At 33.0% G+C, this 27,630-nt stretch overlaps 1 protein-coding gene across 2 annotated transcripts; it reads left to right on the plus strand.

Moving 5' to 3' along the window:
• The first annotated feature begins 1,657 nt into the window (after nucleotides 1-1,657).
• On the plus strand, nucleotides 1,658-15,634 carry LOC131077828 (uncharacterized). 2 transcript variants are annotated; one of them, XM_058015398.2, is made up of 3 exons: nucleotides 1,658-1,900; nucleotides 6,201-6,391; nucleotides 13,893-15,634. In XM_058015398.2, exon 3 carries the CDS (start codon nucleotides 13,915-13,917, stop codon nucleotides 15,343-15,345), a length of 1,431 nt encoding a protein of 476 aa, XP_057871381.1. In that variant the 5' UTR covers nucleotides 1,658-1,900; nucleotides 6,201-6,391; nucleotides 13,893-13,914; the 3' UTR covers nucleotides 15,346-15,634. The 2 variants fall into 2 exon arrangements, with proteins under 2 accessions (XP_057871381.1, XP_057871380.1); XM_058015397.2 differs by lacking the exon at nucleotides 6,201-6,391 and having other exon boundaries at nucleotides 1,660-1,900.
• The last annotated feature ends 11,996 nt before the right edge of the window (nucleotides 15,635-27,630 follow it).

Consider the following 27,630-nt stretch of genomic DNA (forward strand, 5'->3'; position numbering starts at 1 on the left):
AGGAGAGGAACTTCATTTCTTATTTCTGTTGATTCCATCAAGGGTCAATTGTCTACCTCTTGCGATATCCCTTGCCATAACTTTATGTCTCAACACCCTTTCTGATGGTCTTCTGACTTTACTTTCAGTACCCCCCCACATCTGCCTTCTTAGCCTTGGGTTTCTTCTTCTAGGTTAGCCATTCCTCATTATCCGTCGGAGGAGATCCAGGTGGTGATAACTTCATAGGAGGAGTTGGTATGGGGGATTTATCTACTTCAACAGACGTCTCTGCCTTGCTAGGGGAACAAGGAGGGGCTACGATTAACAACTTTTTCACACCTGAGGGGGTCATAGCTCCACCAGGGTTGGAGGGTTGAGGGGTTGTGAGGATAGAAATAGCCAGAGGCTTGGGGGAGAGGTAGTCATCACCCGTAGCCAAGGAGAGGGAGGGAGAGGGATCAGGGGATAGCCGAAGACTTGGCTTGTTAGAAACTAGAAGTCTTGCCCATAAGCTATAAACAACCCCTTTTCTTGAATTTCTTCCAAACTAAAGCCTTCTATGAGATGCCTTAAGTCATCCTAAACATTATTCAATATCCATACACTAACATTATGTATTCGAATATATTTTGAAGCTTCTTCTTGTTGCCTTTTATAGATCTTGTAACCATGTTTGATAAATAAATGGTGTTAAAAGTACCATTGGCATCTACTATAAACAAGACCGAGAAGAGAATTTTCTTAGTTGATATCAATCAATATAATAAGATAACAATATGCAAAATCGTACGTTGTTGAAATTGATGCAATCAAATCTTAGACCATTTGTAATTACATATACAAAATATTTTTCTTTTATAGATCAAAATAACTAAGACTAATATTCTTAAATATAAATCTCAAACACACAACTCAAAAATTTTGACATATAAACTAACAAATATTGATTCTATTCTAAAAATTTAAGACAATAAACAAAATAATATATATTTATTTTATTTTATTTTATGAAACAAAACTAATTTTCAATAAAAAAAATAATAACCCACAGAATAAATATACAAGAAAGTGGTACATAGCTAACAACAACAATGCAAAGATCAACCCTCCAAAGATCAACACAAAAGACATATAAACAACAACTAACAAAACACCATTTTTATTTTGCATTTTTCCCATGAATTTTACTTTGTGGATTAACTTAAATCAATCCATTAAAGAAAAACCCAAAAACTAAAAACAAAATTTAACATTTGAAAATTTAAAAAACCTTAAATTTAGGAAATTCACACCGAAAAGTCTCCACTTGCACATCCAATCTTTAGACTAACCAATAAAATGAGAAGGATTTTGGGCGAAGCAACGCCTTTCAATAAAATAAAATATCTCAAACCAAAATTAAAGCAAGAAGTGACAGGCAGAATAAAAGTATGTCAGAAACCGTGCCCAAAATCAAAATAAATCTTTTTTTAGGTACGTAGTACACTCAATTTCTACGACAAAGTCAAATTGTATATTTATTTGTATCTATACTAATCATAAACTCAATTTTATTAAAGCAAAATATTCTCTCAACAAATATTATATTGTAGATATATTGTTTGGGGGAATGTGCCGCCTTTATTTTTCCTTTCAATGTATACACAGCAATCATTATTCATTAACACAAGCTTCTCGGAAGTGGGTTGAACAATTAATTACATTTAAATTGGGGTACTATTATATATTATTTAATAGTGGAAACCTCCTTACCTGCCACCTGTCTTCCTTCCTCTAGTCTTCACTGCTACGGAAGTTGTTATACTTACTAATCTATATGACACAAGTTGCATGAGGAGTGAAGTTACATGCAAGAAAGAGGCGCAAAAGCTATCAAAGCTGCAACTGTGGGCAAAAGCCGCAAAGCCATAGCTACCAGGTATTTTGAAAATTCACAGTACTGTGTTTTATTTAAATTACATTCAATTTCTTTAACTGCTACTATGGTTTAAATAAATGTATACAGTTTCTTTCTTTGTTTTTAAAAGTTCATTGTGCGTCCCCTGTTTCCGCAGAGGATTTGCAGAAAATTGAAGAAAAATTCATGTAATTTGTTTATAAGCTTCTGTTGCAGGATTTGATAACCCGTTTACCTTAGCCCTAGGATTTTTTTGTCTTTCGATTTTCTGGTACTGTGGAAAATGTGTCGTTAAAGAACTGCCTTGCCTTTCTAATCGCGTCAGTTCAAAAGCCCAGGATGAACATAAGAATTGAGGTATTTGCAGAAAATTGTGTGTTAATTAATCGATACCCTTGTTGATGAAATCGGACGGAGGAGGTTCACTTCTCTTTCCTTTTTTCATGGAAATTTGCAGGAGAGTTAAAGTTTGTTTATAATTAGTGAATGCTACCATCAACGTAATAAAGAAATATAGCGTAAGCTTGAGTGCTCACCTGGGCTCCACATAAAGGGTGTATTTTATTTTATTTGCGAAGATTATTTTTGTTTTCAGAATTGCCTCAAACGTGACGGTGTAGATGCACTCCAAGCCCTCTGGATTGAATCCGAACCATTCACTTTTTGAAATTTGTTCAGCTTTGTTTGTTTTTATTTTCCTTTAACGGTACGGATAAGGTTAAGGATGAGGTTAGGTGTATGAGTTGTGGTCTCATTTATTTTTATTAATATAAAAATGTGACCTTATTATTATACAAATAAGGCGGTTTTCATGACAAACCCTCCTGACAAAAGGAAGGTATTGTGGCGCAGGTTGTTCATATTTGCTAATGTTAAGTCTTTATACCTATTTATTTTATTTTATTTTTTAAAATATTAATTATTTTTATTTACTCATTATTTTATGTGCTTATATTTTTAATGATAATATAATTTTTTCTATATGTTCCTTTTCAATATCTAATGCTAGTAGTTTTATACATATTTATTTTATTTTATTTTTTAAAAATATTAATTAATTTTATATTATTCATTCTTTTATGTGATTGTTTGGTCAAATAGGCTTCTCATTATATGCAGAATTGGAACATTAATTACAATAATTTAAAAAAATAAAAAATAAAGTTTTTATTTAAAAGGGAGACATCTTCAAGAAATAAAGAAATAAACTAGATTTAATTATAGTGCGTGCACTTAGCATTTTTTGTTTGTAGGAATGCTCATATATTGGACCTTCTCAACTTGGGACAACTCTTGTCTTCATGATTTTCTTATCTTTATAAACACAAGTCAATTCTTTCATACTTTTAAATGCATAAATGATTTTAATATTTAAATAGGTGTATGTATATTATTTTTATTATTCATATAAATTTTGTTTTACTTATTTTTATATATAGACATATTTTTAATGTCTTGTAAATTTATTGTGTTTCTTTTCTTTTTTTAAATCAATTTTAGAATATAGTTTTCAATATAATATAAATATAGATAAATGAAATACATAATAATTGACTATTTATTTTGCTTATTTTAATTTCTAAATAATAAGTTTTTTCTTCCATAAAAATTGACTATTTATTTTGCTTATTTTAATTATTAAATAATAATATTTTCTTGTAATTTTTCTAATTTTTTTAATTGGATGAAACTGTTTGATAAAAATAAGAGTAACTCTTAATTAGAATTAAGATGTTTTAAATTAATTAGATTGTAGTTTCTCTTCAAGAATTAAGATACTTATATCCTAGTTTGTTCTTGAATATGGTGGTTTTTTTCTGTCTTAAAAGATGTTTATTTCTCTTCATCTTATTTATTTCTAAATTGTTGAAGATTTTGATTTCTCTAGATTAGAGAGAACATACATGCTATATACATATCACCTAATTTCATCATTTGGATCTCTTCCACCTCATGCATTATTGTGCACCATAAAGTCAAATGTCTTACATTTTTATATGTGTGCTTTTAATCACTAGTGATTTAAGTGGAGGATCCAAGTTCTTTCTAGATCCCATAATTTCATTTTTAATGTTCCACATCTTTCTAGTTTCGGACAATATTGTTGAACACTTTTGTTGGTTTATTTTCATGTATCTATCATAGTTGAACTTTCAACATATTTATTTATTTTTGTTTAAGGTGACACAACATGATCCTTATATATTAGCATTTCTTTATCTTTAGTTCTTTTATCCCCTTGTTGTGTATGGTTTACTTACCTATTTGCTTCCCAAATCCCCCTAACTTCATCTTTTAGATTTTACACCTCATAACCTTATCTGTCCAATTTCCTATAGGATCATTAAGTTTTTTTGATCTTTTATCATTAGTAATGATAATGTTTTTAATTATGACTATTTTTAGATTTTTCTGAAGTTCATCAACTATTACATTTTCAACAATGAGGATTTTTGGATCTTTTTTAAGTTCATAAGCTATAACATTTTCAACTATGAGGATTTTTGGATCTTTCCTAATTTCATAAGCATCTACCATAAATGAAGATGAATTTTCTTTTTGTTACATTTTTATTTATTTAATAGGAGTGCTAATAACATAATTCTTGTTGTTTATTTTTATCTTCATGTTCTTACCTCCTTCCTTGCAATATTTCCTTCCTATAATATTTCTAAATTTCCTAACTTCAAATCCCTTAATTTTATCTTTTAGATGTTCTTCTGCATCTTAGTTTCTTATAAGGTCTTAAGATTTTTTCTTGGTCCATCTTCATTAGCACTATTTTGGTCATAGATTTTTTTATTCCAGCATCTATCATAATTAAATTTTTGTTGTAGTTGTCTTTTTATTTAATTGAAATGCCATAACACAATCCTTATTTATTTCTCTGTCTTGAGTGTGTTCACCTCTTTCTTGATATTTTCAGCCTTACTTTGTTTTCTCGTTTGTTCTTTATTCAACACATTTTCTCTTTCTTAAAGTTTTATCTTATAAGGAAAAAGTGAATTCGGTTATACTGGGCAATCTATGTTAAAATGGAATACAATTAATGTTCAATGCCATTGTCAAATTTAAAAGTCATTGTTTGTTGTGTTTTAGATTTAGCTCTACACAAATTTAACCATATTTCATATGATCCATTTTCCATTTCTAAATTTGATCCACCTGACTTAATTTTAAATTTTAGGTTTTTATTATTCTCTATTTGTTAACCAAAGCTTGCTAATCAAGCCATTTTTATATCATGTCTTAGAACTTTGATGAATACAAAACTTTTTTTTTTTTGATTATAAGGTAAAAACTGAAATACATCGAAGTATAATCTGAGTTCACAGGTGCGTAAAGCCTCACAATCTAGACAAACCCACAAATACTTGTCAGTATACCAGTCATACATTACATTTACATCACATCTTTATACCAAACCCAGTCTTCTAACTACAGACATATACATTTATCAATATGAAGCAAAGGTTAGTACAAAATGTCAATAATGAAATAAATCAAAATAGCAACCAGGATTCTGTACACATGGAGTCAAAAAAGAACAAGGTGCCACAAATAGAAGTCTGCTCTAGATCCAGGCAACCCAGCCAAAGGGACCTTCCATCCACGCCAACCTCTGATCATCCAACCTCCTAGCATTACTAATCATCGGTTGACGAACCATTGCTCCATTCCCTCTTATCTCTTTCATGAATGCATCTAAGGTGTTGACAAAAGAAGTTCTCTCTTCACTTAACCTTTCCATGTATATCAGATAAAAATCCTGGTGTCCATACACAACTATTTTAAAAACTGCATTAAATCTATTACATCCAACCAAATTTTATTCATAAAAAATACAGAACCAAAATTTATTCATTCAATCAATATAAATCAATATAAATCCACGTTGTTTTGCATATAATAGTAGTCTTTAATTACATTTATCAAGTTTGTTTTGTTAAAGTCTTATAGTTTCCACAGTCTGTAACATTAGGTATAGTAGATTTCTGAATTAAACTTTGAATGGAAAGTTTATTTTCATTTATGTTAATCTCATCCTTTATGAACTGAAATTTCCTTCTTCACCTTTGCCTTCGACAATACCACTACAACATTCAACTTCACATTCTCCTTTGAAACATCTCTCTTCCCTCCAATCTTACCTGTGTTATTATTGCAATATATTGATCATCGTGCTTTGCTTCTACATAAACTCAGGGATGCTTTATTGAAAATATTAATGTTATTAATTTTTTAACAAACATGTCCTTGTACATTTTTTAATGTCTCAATCATGAACAGAAGTTAAATGCACGTCCCTGTTTCTGCAGAGGATTTGCAGAAAATTGAAGAAAATTCCACTGCTGGGTGATCATCTCTATACACTTCTGTTGCAGGATTTGATACCCCATTTGCCTCAGCCCCTAGGAATTTTTTGTTTACTTTGGAAAGTTACTCTGAAAAATTTCTGCTTGCTATTCTAATGCCTGAGTTCAAAAGCCCACAATTAGCCTAAGAATTGAGGTATCTGCATGATCTGTACGAATTGTGGTCTTTATTATAAGACAATTTTTTTAATAAAAAGTATAATAGTAGTCTTGTATACATATTATTTATTTTTATTCATCTTGAAACTTGAATATGGTTATCTTAAAATTAAATTTTTGGAGTGTTTGATGGTTTTGATTTTTCATGATTAGACAAAACATCCGTGTTCTTTGCAGATCACTTCATTTCATCATTTAGATTTGTTCCACCTCGTGCATTTCTTTGCAACATAAAGTCAAATTTCTAGCATTTTGACATGTGTGCTTTAATTTTTCATGATCGATTGAAGGATCCAAATTCTTTCTAGATCTTATAACTTCATTATTTTAATTCTCCACCTTATCTTTATAGTTTCCTACAAGATCATTAGTACTTTTGTTGATTTACTTTCATTAGCAACATTTTCATTAATCACTCCAAATTTTTCTTTAGTTCATAAACTTCTGCCATTGTAGAACTTTCTTCATAGTTATTTTTATGTTTTATTATGGTGACAACACAATTTTTATATATTAGCCTTAGTGTTACCCTTTTCACTATGGTATTTCCTTACATGTATACTTTCCAGATTCCCTAATTTATCTTTTAGATGTTTCACCTAATGTTTCTAGTTTCATTAGTAACATTTTGAATTATGAAGATTTTTAGATCTTTCTTGAGTTTGTTAGTTATCTTCCTTAGTAACATTTTTTAACCTTTGAGGATTTTTATATCTTTCTTAAAATTCATCTTGAATTTTTCCTTACCTTTTTCTTTGCAATATTTCCTTCCTATGTTCTTTCCAAATAATCTAACTTTATTTCACCTCAAATTAACTAACTTTATCTTTTAGATGTTCCACCTCATTTTCAATAGGATCATTAGTGACTTTTCTTGATTAGCAATATTTTCCTCTATGAGGATCTAGAATTTTTTATTCCATCAACATCTATCATAGTTTGATTCTCATTTTAGCTGTCTTTTTTGTTTAATTGAAGTGCTATAACAAAATCCTCATCTATTACCCTATCTTATTATTCTTACCTCTTTCTTGGTATTTTTATTTGTACATTGTTTTCCTCTATTGTTAACATATTTCCTTTTGGGGGATTTTATGTTATTAAGCAAAAGGGAATTCAGTCACCTCCTGACAAAGTGTGCATACTCAGCAATCTGTGTTAAAATGGAATACACTTAATGTTCAATGACTTTGTCAAATATAAATATCATTGTTTGTTGTGTCTTCGATTTAGATCCACACAAATATAAGCATAGTTAATAATCCTTCTTAGTTTCTAAGATATAACTATATATTTTTTTTGATTGGTAAACAGCAGAGCAGAGGATTATATTAATATATTCGATTGAAAATAAAAAAAAATTGGGCTTGCAACCCCAATTGTCCAAATTTTTCCATTAGAGAAGAATTGCAAAGTTTTAAACTGAAAAGAGGGCTGGCATTCAGCCTTCAAAGTCTAGAACTAACTCCATTAAGACAAAAAATTATAGAGTCCATATGTATCTATAAACATAAAGACAAAGATTTTAAACAAAGATTATATCTGTATTGCATGGAATTCGAGCAGCCCTAAGCCGGATCCTCAAAGCACAGCCCCTGCCTCTTGGACGGCCACGACCCCTGTTCTGCATTGGGAGATTTCCGCGACCACGACCGGTTCATCCCCCAGAAATCTCCATTCTAAAAACCTAGTTGCCATTGTTGTGTATGCCCTGTGACGCACAAGAGCAGGACCTTTTAAGTCCAATAAAAAGGGTAATAGTTAATGGTCTCACACGAGACAAAAAACACAAGAGCAGGACCTTTTAAGTCCAATAAAAAGGGTAATAGTTAATGGTCTCACACGAGACAGAAAATAATACAGGTCGCTTGCCAGGGTGAGGCATTCCTGTGCCATTATCCTGTGCCAATAATGGCACGAGGACAGTATCCAATCCCACTAGAACATTTTGGTCAAAAAGATGCGTGGTTAGAGCCTGCACCTTCTCCTTGGAATATTGGCAGTCTAACAGAGAGGCAACAAATCTTGAAGATATGTTGGAATTATCTCTAGGATACTCTACCCTACTCAGAAAACCAGAGCCTAGGATTAGCTTAACCGCCAAAATGACTGAAAACTCAGAATTGCGGAGCAGCCTTTTGAGCCTTAGGTCTGAAATCTCACGGAAAGAGACTTGACGATAGTTGCAGGAAAGAGAGATGGGCGTGTCCGCCCAAAACAAAAAATTGACTCAGAATGCTTTTTAATAATAAAGCTAAACGGAGCTTCCTCCAGCCTTTTGAGCCTTAGGTCTGAAATCTCACGGAAAGAGACTTGACGACAGTTGCAGGAAAAGAGAGATGGGCATGTCTGCCCAAAACAAAAAATTGACTCAGAATGCTTTTTAATAAAGAAGCTAAACGGAGCTTCCTCCATCCTTTGGCTAACCAAAGAATAATAATAATAAAAAAATTCTTTGCAATTTTGAGCAGAAAACCTTCAACCTTCAAGACGGACAAGCGATAATGCGAGGACAAGACTTAGCTTTTCTTTTTTTTAAAATTCTTTCGACATTCTCGCGCATTTCTAGTCTCATTAATGTAAAGTGCTTGGAGTTGTTAATCTTAGAGAAGAGGTGGCGAAAGGAATGGTTTCCAACATCATAGTATTAATTAATCGGACTTTAGAGCATTTCCAACACATCACCACAAGCCTCGGCCTGCGAATGCGGCGTACTTTTCCACCTACCTGAAGATTTGACGGATTTGCTAACCTCATCAACTTTTCTAAGCATGGCGCAAAGAATGAGAAAGTTATTACTCATCTGCTACTCCCCAATCAAGAAACGGTTGACATGATTTCAAGAGTGAAGGCATCCAAATCAGCTGCCTTAGTGGAGGCTGCAGTTATCTAGTCCTATTCAGCATACAGTAGGATGAAAGGCCCACAAAATCATAAACACGATTACTTAGAAAACTTGCTTGGTAGGAGAAAGATGACTGTTGACAATTAAATGCCTCTCTTCATTTGAATTCGAAGGTAGCCCAACTAAGAAAATCCACGGATCTCGAATGACTATTTTAGAAATTCAAATTGCCTAAGATCAACTACCCTCTTCCCGATTCCTCGGGTAATTAAAGCTGAGTTTAGACGCCCACCAACTTAAAGAAGTGCCAGCCCATGCCAACTTTGACAAAGCATCCGCATCCGTGTTTGCCTCTCTGTATATGTGATTGCACGTGTAGTTATTGAAATAAGGTAGCAGCGTTAGAATTCTTTCTACTAGAACTTTCAGCTTCCAATTAACAAGATGAGCTGTTTTAATTGCATTTTTAACGATGGCAGAGTCCCCCTCCACGGTTAGAACACCTTGACAGGCCATAGAGAAGAGCTTTAAATTCTGCTACATTGTTTGTATCGGGAGGAATAGGTTTAGCCATCTTTCCCATCACTATTCCATTGTGATCTCTGACTTCACATCCAATTCCAGAAGCTCCTGGAATTCCTTTAGAAGCCCCATCAAAGTTCAATTTGAACCAACTGTACTGGGAAGGAGACCAAGCTGCATTTCCTCTGTTGCCTGACTTCTTTCCCAAGAAGGGAGAAATTTTGATTCCATTCCAAGAAAACCTCATTCCTGCGTCTATATTCTTATTCAATTTTCAATATTTTCATTAATATACCTTCACCAAATTTTGATGTTGAATCTTGTATGAGATGCCTAATCTAAATCTTATTTTCTTTCTAAGAAAATTTATTTTAAAGCTATGATTCTTGTTTCTTCTAAGAAAAATTGTTATAAAGCTATGATTCTTGTTTCTTCTAAGAAAAATTGTTTTATTTAAGCTTTGTTTCTTGTCTCTAATAAAATATACATTTTAAGGTTATTTTTACTTTATCTTAGAAAAGACAAAACTCCTATAATTTGATGTTTGTTACACTTCTCCATTTAGATCTAGAAAAGTTTGAACCACCTATTTCAATTTTAATATTCTAAATTTTAGGTTTTTATAATTCTCTATTTACTAACTAAAGCTTTGAAATCAAACCATTTTTATATCATGTCTTAGAAAACATATTTTAAGAATACACAACCATCTTCAAAAATGTATTCAATCTATTAGATCCTTTCAAATTTTATTCATAGAAAATATGATAAACTAGAATTTATTCATTCAATCAATATAAATCCACTTTCTTTGTTAGCAGTCCTTCAATTGGATTCAAGTGTTTTTTTTTCATTTATGTCATTCCCATCTTTTTGGTACAAAATTTCCTTCATCTTTACCTTTAACAATTTCAGTACTATAGTACACAACATTCAACTTCACCTTCTCCTTTCAAACATCTCTTCCATTGACTCTACTATATTATGGCAACATATTTGATCCTTGTGCTTCTACATAAACTTAGGGATGCCTTATTGAATATCTTAATGCTAATAATTGTTTAACAAACATGTTATACTCCCATCTCCTTTTTAATGTCTCAATCATCAACCATATTAATGTTGGTATTTTGTTAAATAGTGTGTCAAACTTACTTAAACAAAACTAAGTCACTTGGATCATATAAAAATTGAAGTCAAAAGATTTAACCAATTTGAATCTCTTCACTTATAATCAACCCTCTTTCTTATTCTTTAAGAAAAAATTTTTCTTGAATGAGAAGTTCTCTATCCATACTCTATCCATATATGAAGATTTTGAGATCTTTCTTAGCTTCATCAACTATCTTCCTTAATCTATGATAGATGAAGATGAGTTTTCCTTACTATTTTTTTTTATTTAGTGAAGATGCCATGATACAACTCTTATCTATTTTTCTTATCATCAATATTCTTACTTCTTTCCTTGCAATATCTTCCTTTCCGTGTTCTAAGTTCTAAAGCACCTACTTCATCTTTTAGATGTTCCACCTCATCTTCTAATTTTCTATAGGATCATTAAGAATTTTTCTTGATCTATATTTGTTAGCAATATTTTCATCTATGAAGATTTTTAATTTTTTTTTATTCCATCAGCATCCATTATAGTTAAATTTTCAATGTAATTATCTTTTTATTTTAATGGAGGTGCATGACACAATCTTCATTTATTTTTTCATCTTCATTATTCCTACCTCTTTTTAAGAATTTTCATACCTACATTATTTTCATTTTAGATCTTTATTCAACATAAATCCTTGTTTTCATACTTGGCAATCTGTGAATAAATAGTATACACTTAATGTTGAATATCTTTGTCAAATTTAATTGATTTCTTCAGCATTCATCGTAGCTAAATTTTCATTGTAGTTGTATTTTATCTTTAATCAAGGGTCATAATACAATCTTTGTCTATTTCTTCATCTTCATCATTCCTATTTCTTTTTTAGTATTTTCATCCCTGCATTATTTTCATTTTGGTTATTTATTCAACAAATATCCTTTTTTTGGATTTTATGTTATTAGGTGAAAGATAATTCTCTTACCAAATGACAAAGTGAGTATATTCGACAATCTATGTGTTTAAATAGAATACACTTAATGTTCAATGCCTTTGTCAAATTTAAATGCCATTGTTTGTACTTTGTAGTGTCTTAGAATTAACTCCACACAAATCCAACCATTATTCATGATCTCTTCTCTATTTGTAAAATATCACTATCTTCTCCTATTCAATTTTAATATCATTATTAACTCAGGGGACTCTATTGAAAATATTGATTTTAATAATTATTTAACAAACATGTTTTACACTATCTCCTCTTTTTCTGATTTCTCAATAATCAACCATATTAATATTTGTATTTTTTTCAGTGCCTTAACCTTATGCAAAACTTAGTCACTTCAGTTATATGAAAAATCGGAGGCAAAAGCCTTAACTAATTGAATCTCTTCACAAATAGAAGGAAAAAACTTTAAAGTAATTTGATCTCTCCACTTATAATCAATTTCCTTTGGTTTTCTTTTAAGTACACTAGTACATTCGGGTCAAAATTTCGACGGCAAATTGTCGGCATTCCGATGCAATTTCGTCGCACTACCGATGAAAAAAGCCGTCGAAAACTTTTTGTCGGAAGTTCTGACTATCACCAATTTTTCTCACCTAAGTTCGGTACAGTTGGGTTCTGTTGTACAATATATATATGTTTGCATGAAATGTACAAAATTAAATACATAATCGAGAGCGCTACTGATAATTTAATGTCAACTGTCAAATCATAAAGATTAAAGATAAATCAAATGTTGTACATCACAGTAGCCTTACTTAGAATACGTAAAATCTTCTCTTGAATGAAAGTTCTCTATTCATATAGTAATAAATCATTATTTTCCTTTTCCCTAAATTCTTCATTTGCAGCTTCACCTGAAAGGACAATCACAAAGTTTTAAAGGTTTCCTTGTTTTTGTCTCCTTAGATTCTTCATTTGCAGCATCACCTCAAAGAACAATTTTAGAGTTTTAAAGGTTTCCTTTTATACTTATCTAAATTCTTCATTTATAACTTCCTCTTAGAACAATACCAAGATTTAAATGTTTCCTTTTATTCAAACTCTGTATAAAATGCTTACTATCTAGAAAGATATAGACCAATCTTTAGTTAACTATTTTTTTTATATTTTTCTAAGATAAAATATTGTGTAATTAATTCTAGAAAAAGATATTTTGTATCTAATTCTATGTTTTAGACCAATTCTTTAATGAAATTAATAACTAGCTTCTAAGTTTTTCTAAGAAAAAATAGAAAAAATATTCTCTGTCTAATTCTAGAAAAATATATTTTGTATCTAATTCTATGCTTTTGAGTGCAACCTATCCTTCATTGGTAATCTATATTTCTTGGAAGGGTATTCCTTCATTCTTAGCGAATTTGTGTTATGTATCTTTCACAATTTGATTTCTTCTCTTTCAATTTTTAACACTTTTGGTGGCTACAAAGTTTATTTGCTTTAGATCTTCTATCAACGTGACACTCACAAACAATGGACCTCATCCTCAATTAACAATGTTGAGGCTTAAACCTGTGAGCACATTAGAACAGCGAAAGCACAAGCCTGCAATCACAATGACCCAGTGGAAGTTTGAATCTTGATAAACAGAACAACAACAGCGCCACCACTTAATCAATACACTATGAGCTTAAACTAATTAGCCCCAATTCATGAAAAAAAGATCATTAATCCAAGTCTTTCTACTTCTTCAACGTGACATTCTGAATTCTTAGGAAATTTGAAGAGCATTACGTTTGAAGAACAGTTGCTTACTTAAATATATAAGTTGGTGCGTTTCTCTTGATTCTGCTTTCCAATTTAATTGAGCTCTTTTGTCTATCCATTTTGAGAATATGAATTAGCTCCTTACTCTGGTCTTTTTCTTCCATTTTGAGAATATGAATTAGCTCTTTACTCTGTTCTTTTTTCTTCCATTTTGAGAATATGAATTAGCTCTGTACTCTGGCCTCCTTCAAATTATTGCAATTGGTTATTTTTACAATGTTTAAATGCTTTTGCATCAGGTTACTGTCATAAGCTATAACAATGGCTTCACAGAAATCCATCAGTAAAGTATCTGGCAGCGAAGCCCTAAGGAGAAAAGGAAACGAGATATACCGACAGGTGTCCAATAGCAGTTATGGACCTTGCATTCTCAGACACAAACTAGCAAGAGCTCATCAGTTATATGAAGAAGCACTCGATGCTGCAGGATCCACCGATAGCAATGAGAAAGCTTCGTGCTACAAAAATTTGGGTTCAGTGAACTGGCTATGGGGAAAGGCAGAATGGAACATATACATGAAAGAAGAGGGAGGAAATGAAGCTTTGACAGCCATCTGGGCTGCCAAACAGCACATATCAAAGGCTTTTGAGTTCCATATACTGGCTCTTGAGTTTGGGGAGCTTGGAAAGAAACCCTTAATATGGCTGAAACAAGAAGAAGATACCCTAACCAATATTATTGAATGGGTTAAGGAACAGCTCTCAAAATACAATATATGCTTTGAGCCCGTATTGGTGGAGCTATGTACAGCAATGGAAAACGCAGGGTCAACAAGCAGCCAAAGGAAAAAGCAATTAGCAACAATTCTCTTTTGTCTTCGCCTGGAATTCGTTTTCAAGCAGAGCATCAAATGCATTGTGGAGGACACTGAAGGGATAAGAATGGAAGACATCGTTTACAATCGCTGTTTGAGTAAACTCAAGGATTGTTACCCACCATTAGTGAAGGCAGAGGGGATTGTGTATTCTACAGAAGACAAGAATTTGAAAAAAGAATTTGAGAGCCTGAAAGAGCAGGTTTCACTTTATCAATGTATATGTGAATCAGTACAAGCACGCTGTCAAGGTGATGATTTGCTTAAGAAAGCTTTGCTCGACTCTGAAGAAGTTTGTATAGAGCTTGTGTGGGACGCCATTGATTGGTACAGGCATTCTATTTCTCTCAGCAAATACAAAGATCTTGAAAGTGAAGCCATTTCACTTAGCCGTATTGGTAAAGTGTATTCTTCTGTGTTGAAATTGGACAAGCAGGCCCATCGTTACCATTATGAGAGTATCAAAATTGCCTTGGCTATCATGAGTCCTCATATAGCAGAGTCTGAGTGGTACAAATACTCATTGCACAAGGTTGATGAGCACCAGAGGAGGAAAGTGGAGGAGGAGAAAAATGAATATAAAAGAAGGCATGAAGAAGATGCAAAAGGGCTTCAAGAACCCATTAATGTAATTAAGCGTGAAGGGGAAAAGAGTGCAGAGTATTTCTTGATGTTCATTTACAAGGAGCACAGTCATCCAGATCCCAGAAAGCGAGTGATGGGTAACATTGGAACTAAAGACAATGTTAAAGCGGCTCTTAGAAAAGCCATAGTAGCATACCATCCTGATCATAATGGCCAATATGAACGGGACTGGCAGGTTCTGTGTGAAGAGATATCAAAGATTCTGAATCGCAAATATGAGAACTTTAAGTGAGAAACAGTGAACTCTGTTCAGTAGAGATTGTTCTTAGAATATTAGAAGACTTTTTTTAAACCTTCTTGTTATGGGTGGTTTGGAAATGTCAAGTGAATCTATCAATCAAAGATTCCACCAGTTGGGCTTGACGACTTTGCCTTAAACGATGAGAACAATCTAAGAGTAAGATTTGTTTTGATGGATATTGCTGAGATCCGCTAAAAATCGTAAAGATTAAAGAATGCTTTTCTAGTTTTGGAACTGTCTTGTAGTGTCTTTAATGGCTATGAAAGTGTTGGTTTGAGTATTTTTGAATTTGATTGTTTATATTTTTTCTTTATTAATGTTTCAGATCATATTTTGTAATTTATCATTAGAATGAAATAACAATTCATGATTAAATTTATTTTTAGAATAAAATAACAATTGTCTATACATATTTCTTCACCAATGTATTGGATCATATTTATGATTCGTTATCAATAATGAAATTGTTCAACAATATTTCATTCTTTTGATGAATCAGAGTCTGATCTAAAATACTGATGAAATAAAAACACACGAACAAATCTAGAAATACTCAGAGCAATATATATGGACTGTGGAAACTTGGTATCTGCCAAGAGTTGTTTTTAGTATTTTTAATATTTAACAATTTTTTTGTATTAACTTCATGTTGGTGATAAATTGTAGAGTATGGTCAGAAACATTGATAGATAAAAAGATATACACAATTAAATCTAGAACTGCTCTGTAATAAATATGGACTGTGGGAATTTGGTGTCTTTCAGAGAGTTAGTTCTACTATTTTATATCTTTTGTGTTAATTTCAAATCTAGAAATACTCGGTAATAAATATAGACTCTGGAAATTTGATATCTTTCGAAGAGTTACTTTTACTATCATATATCCTTGTGTTGATTTCATTGTGATGAATTGTAGACTGTGATCCAAAATATTGATGGACAAAAAAGTATATACAATCAAATTCAGAAATACTCTTTCATAGAATTGTTTTTACTATTTTGTATCTTTTATGTTAATGTTATCAATTTTGTCATATTTTGTGATATTGGTATCATTTGTCATTCATGATTTCATTGTAAATTTACAATTGTATTGTGTGAACGCTTCCCATTCTATGATGAATCATAAAATGTGATCAAATATATTAATAAAAAATAAATACGAGCAAATTCAGAAATATTCAAATAATAAATATATACTGTAAAAACTTGATATCATTGAAAAACTGGCAATTTCATCATATTCTATAGAAGCGGCCACAAGTTTGAGGATTTAGTTAAACATGTATTTTTTTATGTCGTTTGCAGGTACAAATATATTTGAATCATCTTTGATACTAATAAAATGCAGAGATAACGGACCAGAGATGCATGTGCGTTGGGGATGTATAACAATTTTGGATCACCCAAAAAGAATTGATTAATTTTATATTTGTTTTGTTTGATTTCTGATTTGTAGCCAAGTCTTTCATTGAAGGTAATTTAAAAAAATATAATCCAAGTTGGATAAAATAGTGTTAAAATGTCAATTCAATGGGTGAAATAAGAGGGTTTAAGAATATGTAATTGTTAATTTCTTGTTAGAGATTAAAGCTTATAGTTGTAGATTTGTTATATGTAAATATAATAATGTTGGAAATTGACAATTCAATACTGAAGGTTGGATTATTTTGGTATTTTGTAAAATTTAGCCTAACACAAAATCCAATACTCCATTTTCAGAAGAGTTACAAAAGTCATTGTAGGAGTTATGTTGATGAATGTAGTTGCTAGTTTGTGTTAAGTTTAGGTGATCAGATTGTGTAGACAAAACAATTTAATGCTATTACACAAAATTACCCTGGGAAACCTTCCTCTTGAAGGTGAAAACCCAATAAAGAAGTTCCTTATTGTTTATTGATATTCAAGACGTCTTTTACAATGTATTAGCTTCACTCCTTGAAGCTAGTATCAACATAGTTCAAACTATAAGGAATAAGTTCGATCTGCTATGAGTGCAATCCACTTGTTGACTATGATATCACTACTATATGAATGTATGATCTGCTGGAGATAGATATATCACATCACAAGAAGGAACCCAATCTGATTGTTGTATATATAATGCAAATTGCTGAAGATGATGGTAGATTTGTAGAACAAGGAACACAATTTGCTAGATAATTTGCAGAACAAGGAACATGATGTGCTTGTGTCTTCAATTCGATGTATACTAAATGTGATGAGGAGAATGAAGCTATATACTATATATGCCTAGCCAACCAACATGACTTATCTCTAAAGTTGGTTCCTTCATTAACAGGCATGTCTTTTTGTTATCATAATAAACATGTTTTTAATAGGACCAGTTCAATCCAAAGAGACATGATTATAATATAATAATAAATCGGTTTTGTGTCAACATGTCTTAATCAATGTTTGATAATAAAATCGATTGAGCATTAATATAAACAAATTGATATGATTGAATTGTCTAAGGCCGATTAGGCCAATCAGACAATTTAGTTGTCTATGTTAGTATAGAGAAATTCCGATTGACACTATTACATTAAGACTCCCTCTTAGCTAGGGAGGAATATTTCTCGATGTCTACAAGTAACATCACCTCGTCATGATGTTTAAGCACAATGACTACTCCCATATATGAAAGGAAATATATCACCTCACTGTGATATCAACCATCATGGCTTATATATAGATATCACCTCACGTGATATCCACCATTATGGCTTATCCATAGATATCACCTCACGAGATATCAACCATTATTGTGAGATCGTCACATCACAATGATGGTAAGATGCACAAGTGTTCATCATTGTGAGATCGTCACCTCACAATGATATTCACCATGGTTCATCCAGAGGGTAAACACACAAGTACAAGAAAATCACCACAAACTCTCTCACGTGGTGTTGTCATGGCGTCACACACATGACATCCACCATGAACCATATTAGAGGGTGGAGATAAGGGCTTACACCTCAAGTCTCTCAAGGAGAAATGCATTAACAAGAGTTTACACTTTAAACATCTTTTGAAGAGAAGAATACATTAGTATATATATAAACAAATATAAACAAATCAATGAAGCAGAGACTCAATCTCAACTAGGGCTTCATTCTCCACCATACCAAGCTTACCTCTAAAGTACACAAACTTTATTCTGGAGAGAGGTTTGGTGAGAATGTCTGTCATTTGCTCATCAGTGCTAATGTATCTCTACTGAATAGCATTCCTTTCCACCATGTCTCTAACATAGTGGTACTTGATCTCCACATGCTTCATTTTGTCATGAAATGTAGGATTGACAGAAAGATTTACGCAACTTTGATGATCCCAATGGATAATTGTAGGTTCTAAGTATTGTCCAAACAATTGTGCAAGAAGCTTCTGAAGCCACATTGCTTCTCGTGCTCCCACACATGCTACAATATACTTGGCTTCTGTGGAGCTCAATGCTACTGAACACTGTTTCCTGTTGCACCAAGAAATCATAGCTGGACCTCAACTGAAACAACAACTAAAGGTGCTCTTCCGCTCAGTGACACATCCTACCCAATTTGAATCAATATATCCATGCAATTTCAAGTTCATATCAAAAGAATATCTCAGGCCATATCCAACTGTGTCACGCAAGTATCTCAGAATATGTTTTGCTGCAACTAGATGTATTTTCTTTGGTTCACACATAAATTGGCTAGGTGCACTTATTGCATAGCAAATATTTGGTCTAGTATTGACTAGGTACATTAAAGACCCAATCATTTGCCTATATTGTATAGAATCCACCAGGTCCGAAATAGCTGCAACTTCTCTTAACTTATGCAAGTTGTTCTCCATAGGCGTGGCCATGGATTTACAATCCATCATACCAAATCTCTTTAGAATGTCTATGGTGTACTTCCCTTGACTTAGAATGATCCCATCGGATTTCTGCCAAACTTCTAACCCAAGGAAGTAGTGCAATAAACCAAGATCCTTCATCTCAAATTTCGAAGCTAACTCCTTGCATTTGATAATAAGACGATCTTCTTCAGTGATAAGTAAGTCATCAACATAAAGAATTAGGATTAGTGCTTCCCCATTAATTACCTTGAAGTACAAGTTTGAATCTGCATCATTCTTGGAGAAGCCCAAGCCCATTAGGTAATGATCAATCCTTTCGTACCAAGCACGTGGAGCCTGCTTAAGGCCATGCAATGCCTTCTTCAACTTGCAAACATGAGATTCCTTTCCATGTACCACAAATCCTTCAGGTTGTTCAATATACACTTCTTCCTTGATTATACCATTTAGAAAAGTTGTCTTTACATCCATTTGATGAATGTTCCATATTTTAGATGCTACAATAGCTATAATGGTTATGACTGAAGTGTATCGGGCAACTGGAGCAAAGGTTTCCTCATAGTCAATTCCCTCCTTTTGAGAGAATCCTCTAGCCACAAACCTAGCCTTGTATTTTTCAATACTACCATCAGCAACATGTTTGATCTTAAAGAGCCATTTAGAAGAAACAACAGATTTACCTTCCGATCTAGGTACAATGTCCCAAACATCATTTTTTAGAATTGATTGATACTCTTATGCCATGATATCTTTCCAAACTTGTTGACTAGTGGTTTCTTGAACACTGGAAGGTTCCGATTCAATGATTTGACTCATCAATGCAACATAGCTAGAGAACTTATGAGGTCTCTTACTTTATCTAAATGTTCCTCTTGGGGTTGCAAAACCTTCAGCCTCTTGCATCATTTTCCTCGCCCAAAGAGGTCTTTTCTTACCAATCACTATGTCAGTAGGCCCATCAGTAGGATTTAAGGGCTCATTTGGATCATCATCTTCTTCAGGTTCACGAGTCTCCTTTTGAATCTCAGGAGTATGGTCTTCTTCCATATTTTGAGGAGGCCCTTAATCTTCAATGTCCATCTCATGGATTCCCTTGGATTTTTTGAATGCAACATCCTTTTCAAATGTCACATCCCTACTCAAATCAATCAATTTCTGCCCTAGAATGCAGATTCTATAGGCTTTTGATGTTTTGCTATAGCCTACAAATATTTCCTTCTTTCCAGAAGGCTCCAACTTTGTCCTTTTATCTTTGGGTATATGTATGTACACTGGACAACCAAAGATCCTCAAATGACTTACATTCGGCTTCACCCCTGTGAATGCTTTTTCGAGAGTCTTATTCTCCAAAATGTGGCAAGGGCATCTATTTTGACATAGACAACAGTTCTAGAAGCCTCAGCCCAAAAAGAAGTTTGAAGATTTTGATCATGGATCATGGCTTTGGCTGCTTCCACAATAGTTCTATTCTTCCTTTCTGCTACACCATTCTGTTGAGGATTATAGGGAACACAAAATTCCCTCTTAATCCCATCTTCAATGCAAAAATTATGGAAGTTACCGGAGGTATACTCTCCTCCATTATCAGATCTCAAGACTTTGATCCTCTTCCCTGATATGTTCTCTACTAAAGCTTTGAATTTCTTAAATCTCATAAGTACTTCATCTAATTCTTTACTTTTCAAAAAATAGATCCAAGTCTTCCTAGAGTAGTCATAAAAAAAAAAACATAATACAAGAAACCATTCAAGGAAGCAACATACATAGGACCACATAAATCTGAATGAATGAGCTTTAAAATACATTTGGATCTACTTTCACTACTATGAAATGTACCTTTAGTGTTTTTACCCAATGCACAACCTTTGCAAGTTCCTTCATGCTCCTGGTTGAGTTTTGAAAGGCCTGTAACCATCTTTTCCATTGTAGGTAGTGCACGAAAGTGAAGGTGACCCAATCTTCTATGCCAAATCTCACAAGTACTTGATGAATTATGAAGTAAGTCTTGAGGAGGAAGAGTGCAAAGTCTATAAAGACATCCATGACGAACTCCAATGACTCGAGCTGTCTTGATATTTGATTTCTTTGGCCATGCAAGGACTTTGCCATCCATGAATGCGATTCAATATCCTTTGTCTTCCAAGGCTGATATGGAGAAAAGATTTCACTTAATTCCCGAAATGAATAGTACATCATTCCATTTCAATAAAACGCCTGAGTTTAGGTGAAGAGAGGAGGTCCCAGCTCCTTTCACAGAGTATCTGGTATCATCTCCAATGGTCACTTGTTCATTTGAAGTACTCTACACCAAATCAATTAGGTGTTGTCTAAATCTGGTAATGTGGCGAGATGCACTACTGTCAATTATCCAAGTTTTGTGGTCGATAGGCACATTACTTGAAAAGGTTGAATAGAATATGCATCCATCTGAATCCTTTTGTGTAATAGTCTCACCAACATCCACAATGGAAGCTTGAGGCATAGTCGTAGTTGGACATTTCATTGCATATTGACCATATTTGTCACATCTAAAGCATTGGATTTTTCAAATATCCTTCCTTCTTTTGAATGTAGAACCATCATTGGACTCCTTATCTTTCTTAATTTTGAAGTGTCCTTTCTTACCCTTCTTCTTTGAGGAGTGAGAGGCAAGAACATGAATATCTTCATTTGTAGAACTTTTACCAATGCTTCTTGTGACCAATCTTGACTCTTTTTTAATGCATTCCATCTCCAATTGATCAAATTTAGGAAGTTCTGATCTTGCACTTATCCCTTGAATAAATGACTCCCATGATGAAGGGAGACCATTGAGTACCAACATGGCTAACTATTTTCCCTCTATAGTGTGTCCAATGGTAGAGAGTTTATCTCTCAATTCGGTAATCCTCATGAAGTATGAGGTGATGGATTCTCCTTTCGTTATTTTGATGTGGTGAAGTTGTTGCTTTAATGCAAGAGCTCGACTTGTGTTGTTGATCTCATACATTTCCTTTAATGCTTTGAACATGTCATATGCCATCTCCAACTTGGAGATAATTGGCACAATGTGATCTTTCACAGAGTCAACCAACTTCTTCATTGCTTTGTGGTTCTTTCTCTTCCATTGAAGCTTTTCATCCTCTTTGGTTGGTTCCGGTATGGCTTTCTTCACGAATTTGTCTAATGCATTTTCACCCAAGGCAAACATAATTCTAAAATTCCAAGATACGAAGTTTGATGCTCCCTCAAGTTTGTCTTCAACTCTAATTCCATTCACCATCTTGACGTTTGATAGAAGTAGTCGAACTTGAAGACAATAGTGGAAGATAACCTTGCTTCTATAAATCTGATATGATATTTCCTCAAGCTTGCTTTGATACCATGTTAAGTTTAGGTGATCAAATTATGTAGACACATTTTTTTAACACAATCACACAAAATTACCTTGGGAAAACTTCCTCTTGAAGATGAAAACCAATTAAAGAAGTTCCTTATTATTTTATTGATATTTACGATGTCTTTTACAATGTATTAGCTTCACTCCTTGAAGCTAGTATCAACACAGTTCAAACTATAAGGAATAAGTTCGATCTTCTATGAGTGCAATCCACTTGTTGACTATGATATCACTACTATATGAATGTATGATCTGTTGGAGATAGATATATCACGTCACAAGAAGGAACCCAATCTGATTGTTGTATGTATAATGCAAACTGCTGAAGATGATGCTAGATTCGCAGAACAAGGAACACGATCTGTTGGATAATTTACGTGATCTGCTTGTGTCTTCAATTTGATGTATACTGAATGTGATGAGGAGAATGAATCTATATACTATATACGCCTATCCAACCATCATGACTTATCTCTAATGTCAGTTCCTTCATTAACAGTCACGTCTTTTTGTTATCATAATAAACATGTCTTTAATAGGACCGATTCAATCCAAAGAGACATGATTATAATATAATAATAAATCAGTTTTGTGTCAACACGTCTTAATCAATGTTTGATAATAAAATCGATTTAGTATTAATATAAATAAATTGATATGGCTGAATTGTCTAAGGCTGATTAAGCCAATTAGACAATTTAGTTGTCTATGTCAATATAGAGGAATTCTGACTGACGCTATTACATTAACAGTTTGTAGTAGACGTTTCCAAGTGATTTCAACACTCATATGGAGTAGATTAGGATGTTAGAGGTTTACTAGGTAGAGAAAATCATGTCAATAAAAATCCCAAACTTGAATTTTTGAAATGAAGAAATTCGTTGAAGGGTTTCATGATGAACAATTTCAAGGATTTTAAGTAAAGAAAAATCCAATGCTTAGCTTGTGAGTTTCAAGATAGAGTGATGCCTGCAAATAGATGTTAGTTTGTGGATTTTTATATATTGAAACATCAATTTAAATATGAATGAAGTTGTCTTCAAGTATTTGAAGTAAAATAAGCTATAATATGATTTTTATTTTTTAAAAAATAATTGAATGTGTGTGCATATTGGTGGAATGAGGGTGTATGAATTGTTATACTTGTCTTTACTACACCAATTGGTATGGGAGTAGGAGACTTTATTGAGTTTGTTCAAATGATATGTGTGAATTTTGTTGTTTAGATATATACGAGTTGAAGTTTTTTGCTTGGATATGTGTTGATAGGAAATTGGAGAAAGCTTGTATAACCTTGAAAGTTGGAGGTGTCTCAAAAAACCCTAGGAGGATTTGTTGCAAAAAGAGGATTTGAACTCTAGAGGAGTTTCTTGTAAGGAAGAGGAAACATGTAATTGTAGAGGGTTTGAGTTATAGAGAATTTGTTGTAGGTAAGTGGAGAAGCCTATAATTGCAAATGATAGATAAGGATCTATGAGAATCTTGATTAAAAGTTGTGAGATGTTGTTACAAGTGAGACTTGTGACTATAGGGGGATTGAAGAGTCTCTACAAGAATTTGTAAGAGATTGTAGTAGCCTACAAAATATCTTCAAGAAACAGGACAAAAAAAGTCATGAAGAGACTAGTAGGGATTTTGTACTCAGAGTTGTGGGAAAAAAGGTATTTTGATAGTGTTTATGAAGAATTGGTAAAACTTTATGATAGGTTAGATGTATTTGAAGCTAACCATTATAAAAATGTTTAAGTGAAAAAGGAAAAAAATATTGAAAAGGTTGTGTAGGTAGCATAGTGATAAATACAAGGCATGAAAATGAAAAGCATGAAGAGATGATAGATTTCTATCTGGTATAACAAGAGGAATTGAGTATTTTTCATAGAAAGAGAGATTTGAGGAGAAGATCATCCTCATGAAAGAGGACAACGAAAAGAAAATTAGAGTTGCAACCCTATGATAGAAAGAGAATGAAAGAAGGAGCTTGTGGGAACAACCCACACAATTATATATAACACAAACAAGGGAAGAAAAGAAAGAAATTGAAAAAGAAAGAGAAAAGGAAAGAGAATAAATTTTGAGTCTCCTATGATTGATAGAGAAAAGGATGAAGATGATGAAGATCACCCATTGATATAGGAGATACGAAAGAAAATTTATTTGAAGGAGAGGTGTTAGAGAAAAGTGAATAATTGATGGAGGACATACATATGGCGAAATATGAATCCCATGGTTTTGCTAAAATTAATTTGTTTGCAAGCAAAAGAAAAGAAGATGCAACAGAGTGTCATGCATATGACATTGACGAAGTAGATATCCTCATGTAAGACAATAAAGAAGGAATGAGGAAAAGAAATAAGTAGAAATTGATGTGTTTTGAAGACATAAAGGTGGGAGATAAATAAGTTGCATACATAGAAAAAGGAGTTGTAATAACAACAAAGGTATTATCCTAATTTTTTTTTAAAATTGTAGGGAGAGTCTTGATGTTGACTTCCATTCAAAAGAGATGGACATGAATTTATGGATGTGGAGATGAGATAAAATATTAGTATTATTGTAATAGGTAAAAACTGAAGATGAGGAGTATAAAGAAGAAAATGATATACTGATGCAAGTTGTAGTAGTTGAGAAGAAGTGGCTTGCAATGACACTAGGTGAAAAAAAAGTTACAACAAATAATAAAGTAAAATTTTCGTTTTGTGAGCTCTTTGATGATGATAATTTTCATGTAAATGACATGGTTAGAATGGAGGGATATGAAGAGATTAAAAAGGATGTTGTAGCAATAGAGAAAGAGAAGAATATATAAATAATTTTAATTTTTAAAATTTTATTAATGATGATGTTAAACCCACGATAGGACTGAGAGGGGCGGGGGGGTGAATCAGTCTAGAACACTTTAAATCTGATCTAACTGATATTAAACAATGATTAAGAGCATTACTAAAAACATCATCCATCAACACATGAACACCAAATTTATGTCAAAAACCCAATCAGGGGAAAACCTTTGTGAGAATCATACTCATAATATAAATATAATTGATTGCAAAGTTTTAGGCTTACAACCAAGAAGCAACATGCACTTGATGGACTTGCAAGACTAAGGTGCATAGTTACCTTAGGAAAAGATACATGGGCTTTCTCAATTGAGGCACACTACTTTAGGGCAAGATACAAAAGAGACTACCAAGAGACCCATTGTCTTCTAGCAACAAAAAAAATAGTGGAATCAATATGAGAAGAATCTTCTGATCATGAATTTGTCCTTGAACCTCTATGTCAAGCAACCAACATCTTGGAAAACATCTCTGATAATCACGACTGTCACAACACATTATCTCACTGAATCTATCACCTTCAAAGCTCTTCACAATCTGACTTTCACATCCATAATCTCAAATTTGCTTACATATCATTCACATTCGCATCTCATCAATTCACACACTATTCCATACATAACTCATACATCCACACTCCTTAAATATAAGACAGATCATCAAAAACCTAATTGAGGGTTGGCTAAGAACAAAATAAAAATTAGTACACAAAATAAGCCACCTCGACCAAAAATACTCAAAGCGGTCCGCTATAGGAGAAAGAGGGAACCCAAAAACATCACAATACACCCTTTCAACTCAAATACAATGAAATGCACACACTAACACATCCGCCAAAGTTGCCACCAAATAAAATGTGTAAATAAACAATAAGGCTTAGAATTCATTCGACCAAAAGACATTTTCCAATGCAAATTACATAACACAGATCTCCACCCAACATAGTGAGACCCATAGCAATGCTCTTACTCAAACTTCAATGCATATCTAGACCAAAAAGTATAATCCAAATGAGATAATCCAACCGAACACACCTAACCATAACATAATGGAATGTACTAGGCACAAACCAACACAACTCACTTCCGAAACAAAAACACCACCAAAGAATAAACTGAGAAACATTGCACGAACCACACAAACATGTCTATGAAACCACAACACAAGATTTAACATATCTGAAGGCTGCGAAAGACTACCTGGATGAGTCTAACATAAGCCCTTACTATCAGAGAATAAAAACAACCAGCTTCTGTAATCCACAAACCAGAAAACCAATCAATGCAACATTCATCCAATTGGAGGAATACAAAGAATTCTACCAATGAGACATTAAATACCATTTTCTGCATATATCAAGTACTCTTTCCTACATTAAAAACTCTTTCCTGCATATTGAACTTGCCACAACCAACACCAAAAGACGAAACCAACACCAAACACTAAACAAGGAAACTTGTAACAATACAAGACCATATCCAGACTAAAGTCCATCCAGACCACCGGGTTTGACATCAATGACAACCAAACTTAGATATCAATCAAATAGTCATATCCAAACCAAACTATATCCGGATCACTAGGTTTGACATCAATGACAACTAAATTTAGATATCAATCCAGCAACTCAACTTTCCAACAATCTCCCTCTTTGTCATTGATAGCAAAACAAAGAAATCTCTCCCCCAAAATCTCTATGAAATATCTCCCCCTTTGACATCAAAGACAAAGGAAACAATAGATATATTGATCATCCAACACCCAACAAACATAGCATACTCCATTGCTCCCCTTGAGAGCAACACCAACATCAATCTAGGAGAAAAGAATAAGATCTGAAACTCCCCCTGGAAACATGCACCTCATTTATGAATCTAGTTAGAGAAAGGAGGGGCAACGACCAACGACCCCTAGTTTCAACCTAAGATACTCAAAAGTATCCTTCACCGATGCTTTAGTAAAAATGTTTGCAACCTTTTCTTTTGTAGAAATGTACTCCAATTTGACTTCCTTTTCTACAACCTTCTCTCTAAAGAAAACATACTTGATTGAAATGTGTTTAGTTCTTGAATGCATTACTAGATTCTTTGAAATGTTTATAGCACTTGTATTATCACACATGATAGGAATAGCTTCATCATACATTAGTCTGATATCCTTAAGAGTCTATTTCATACACATATCTTGAGTACAACAAGATGTTGCTGCAATG

This window comes from Cryptomeria japonica, chromosome 10 (genome assembly GCF_030272615.1).
Source record: "Cryptomeria japonica chromosome 10, Sugi_1.0, whole genome shotgun sequence".
NCBI classification, from domain to species: Eukaryota; Viridiplantae; Streptophyta; class Pinopsida; order Cupressales; family Cupressaceae; genus Cryptomeria; species Cryptomeria japonica.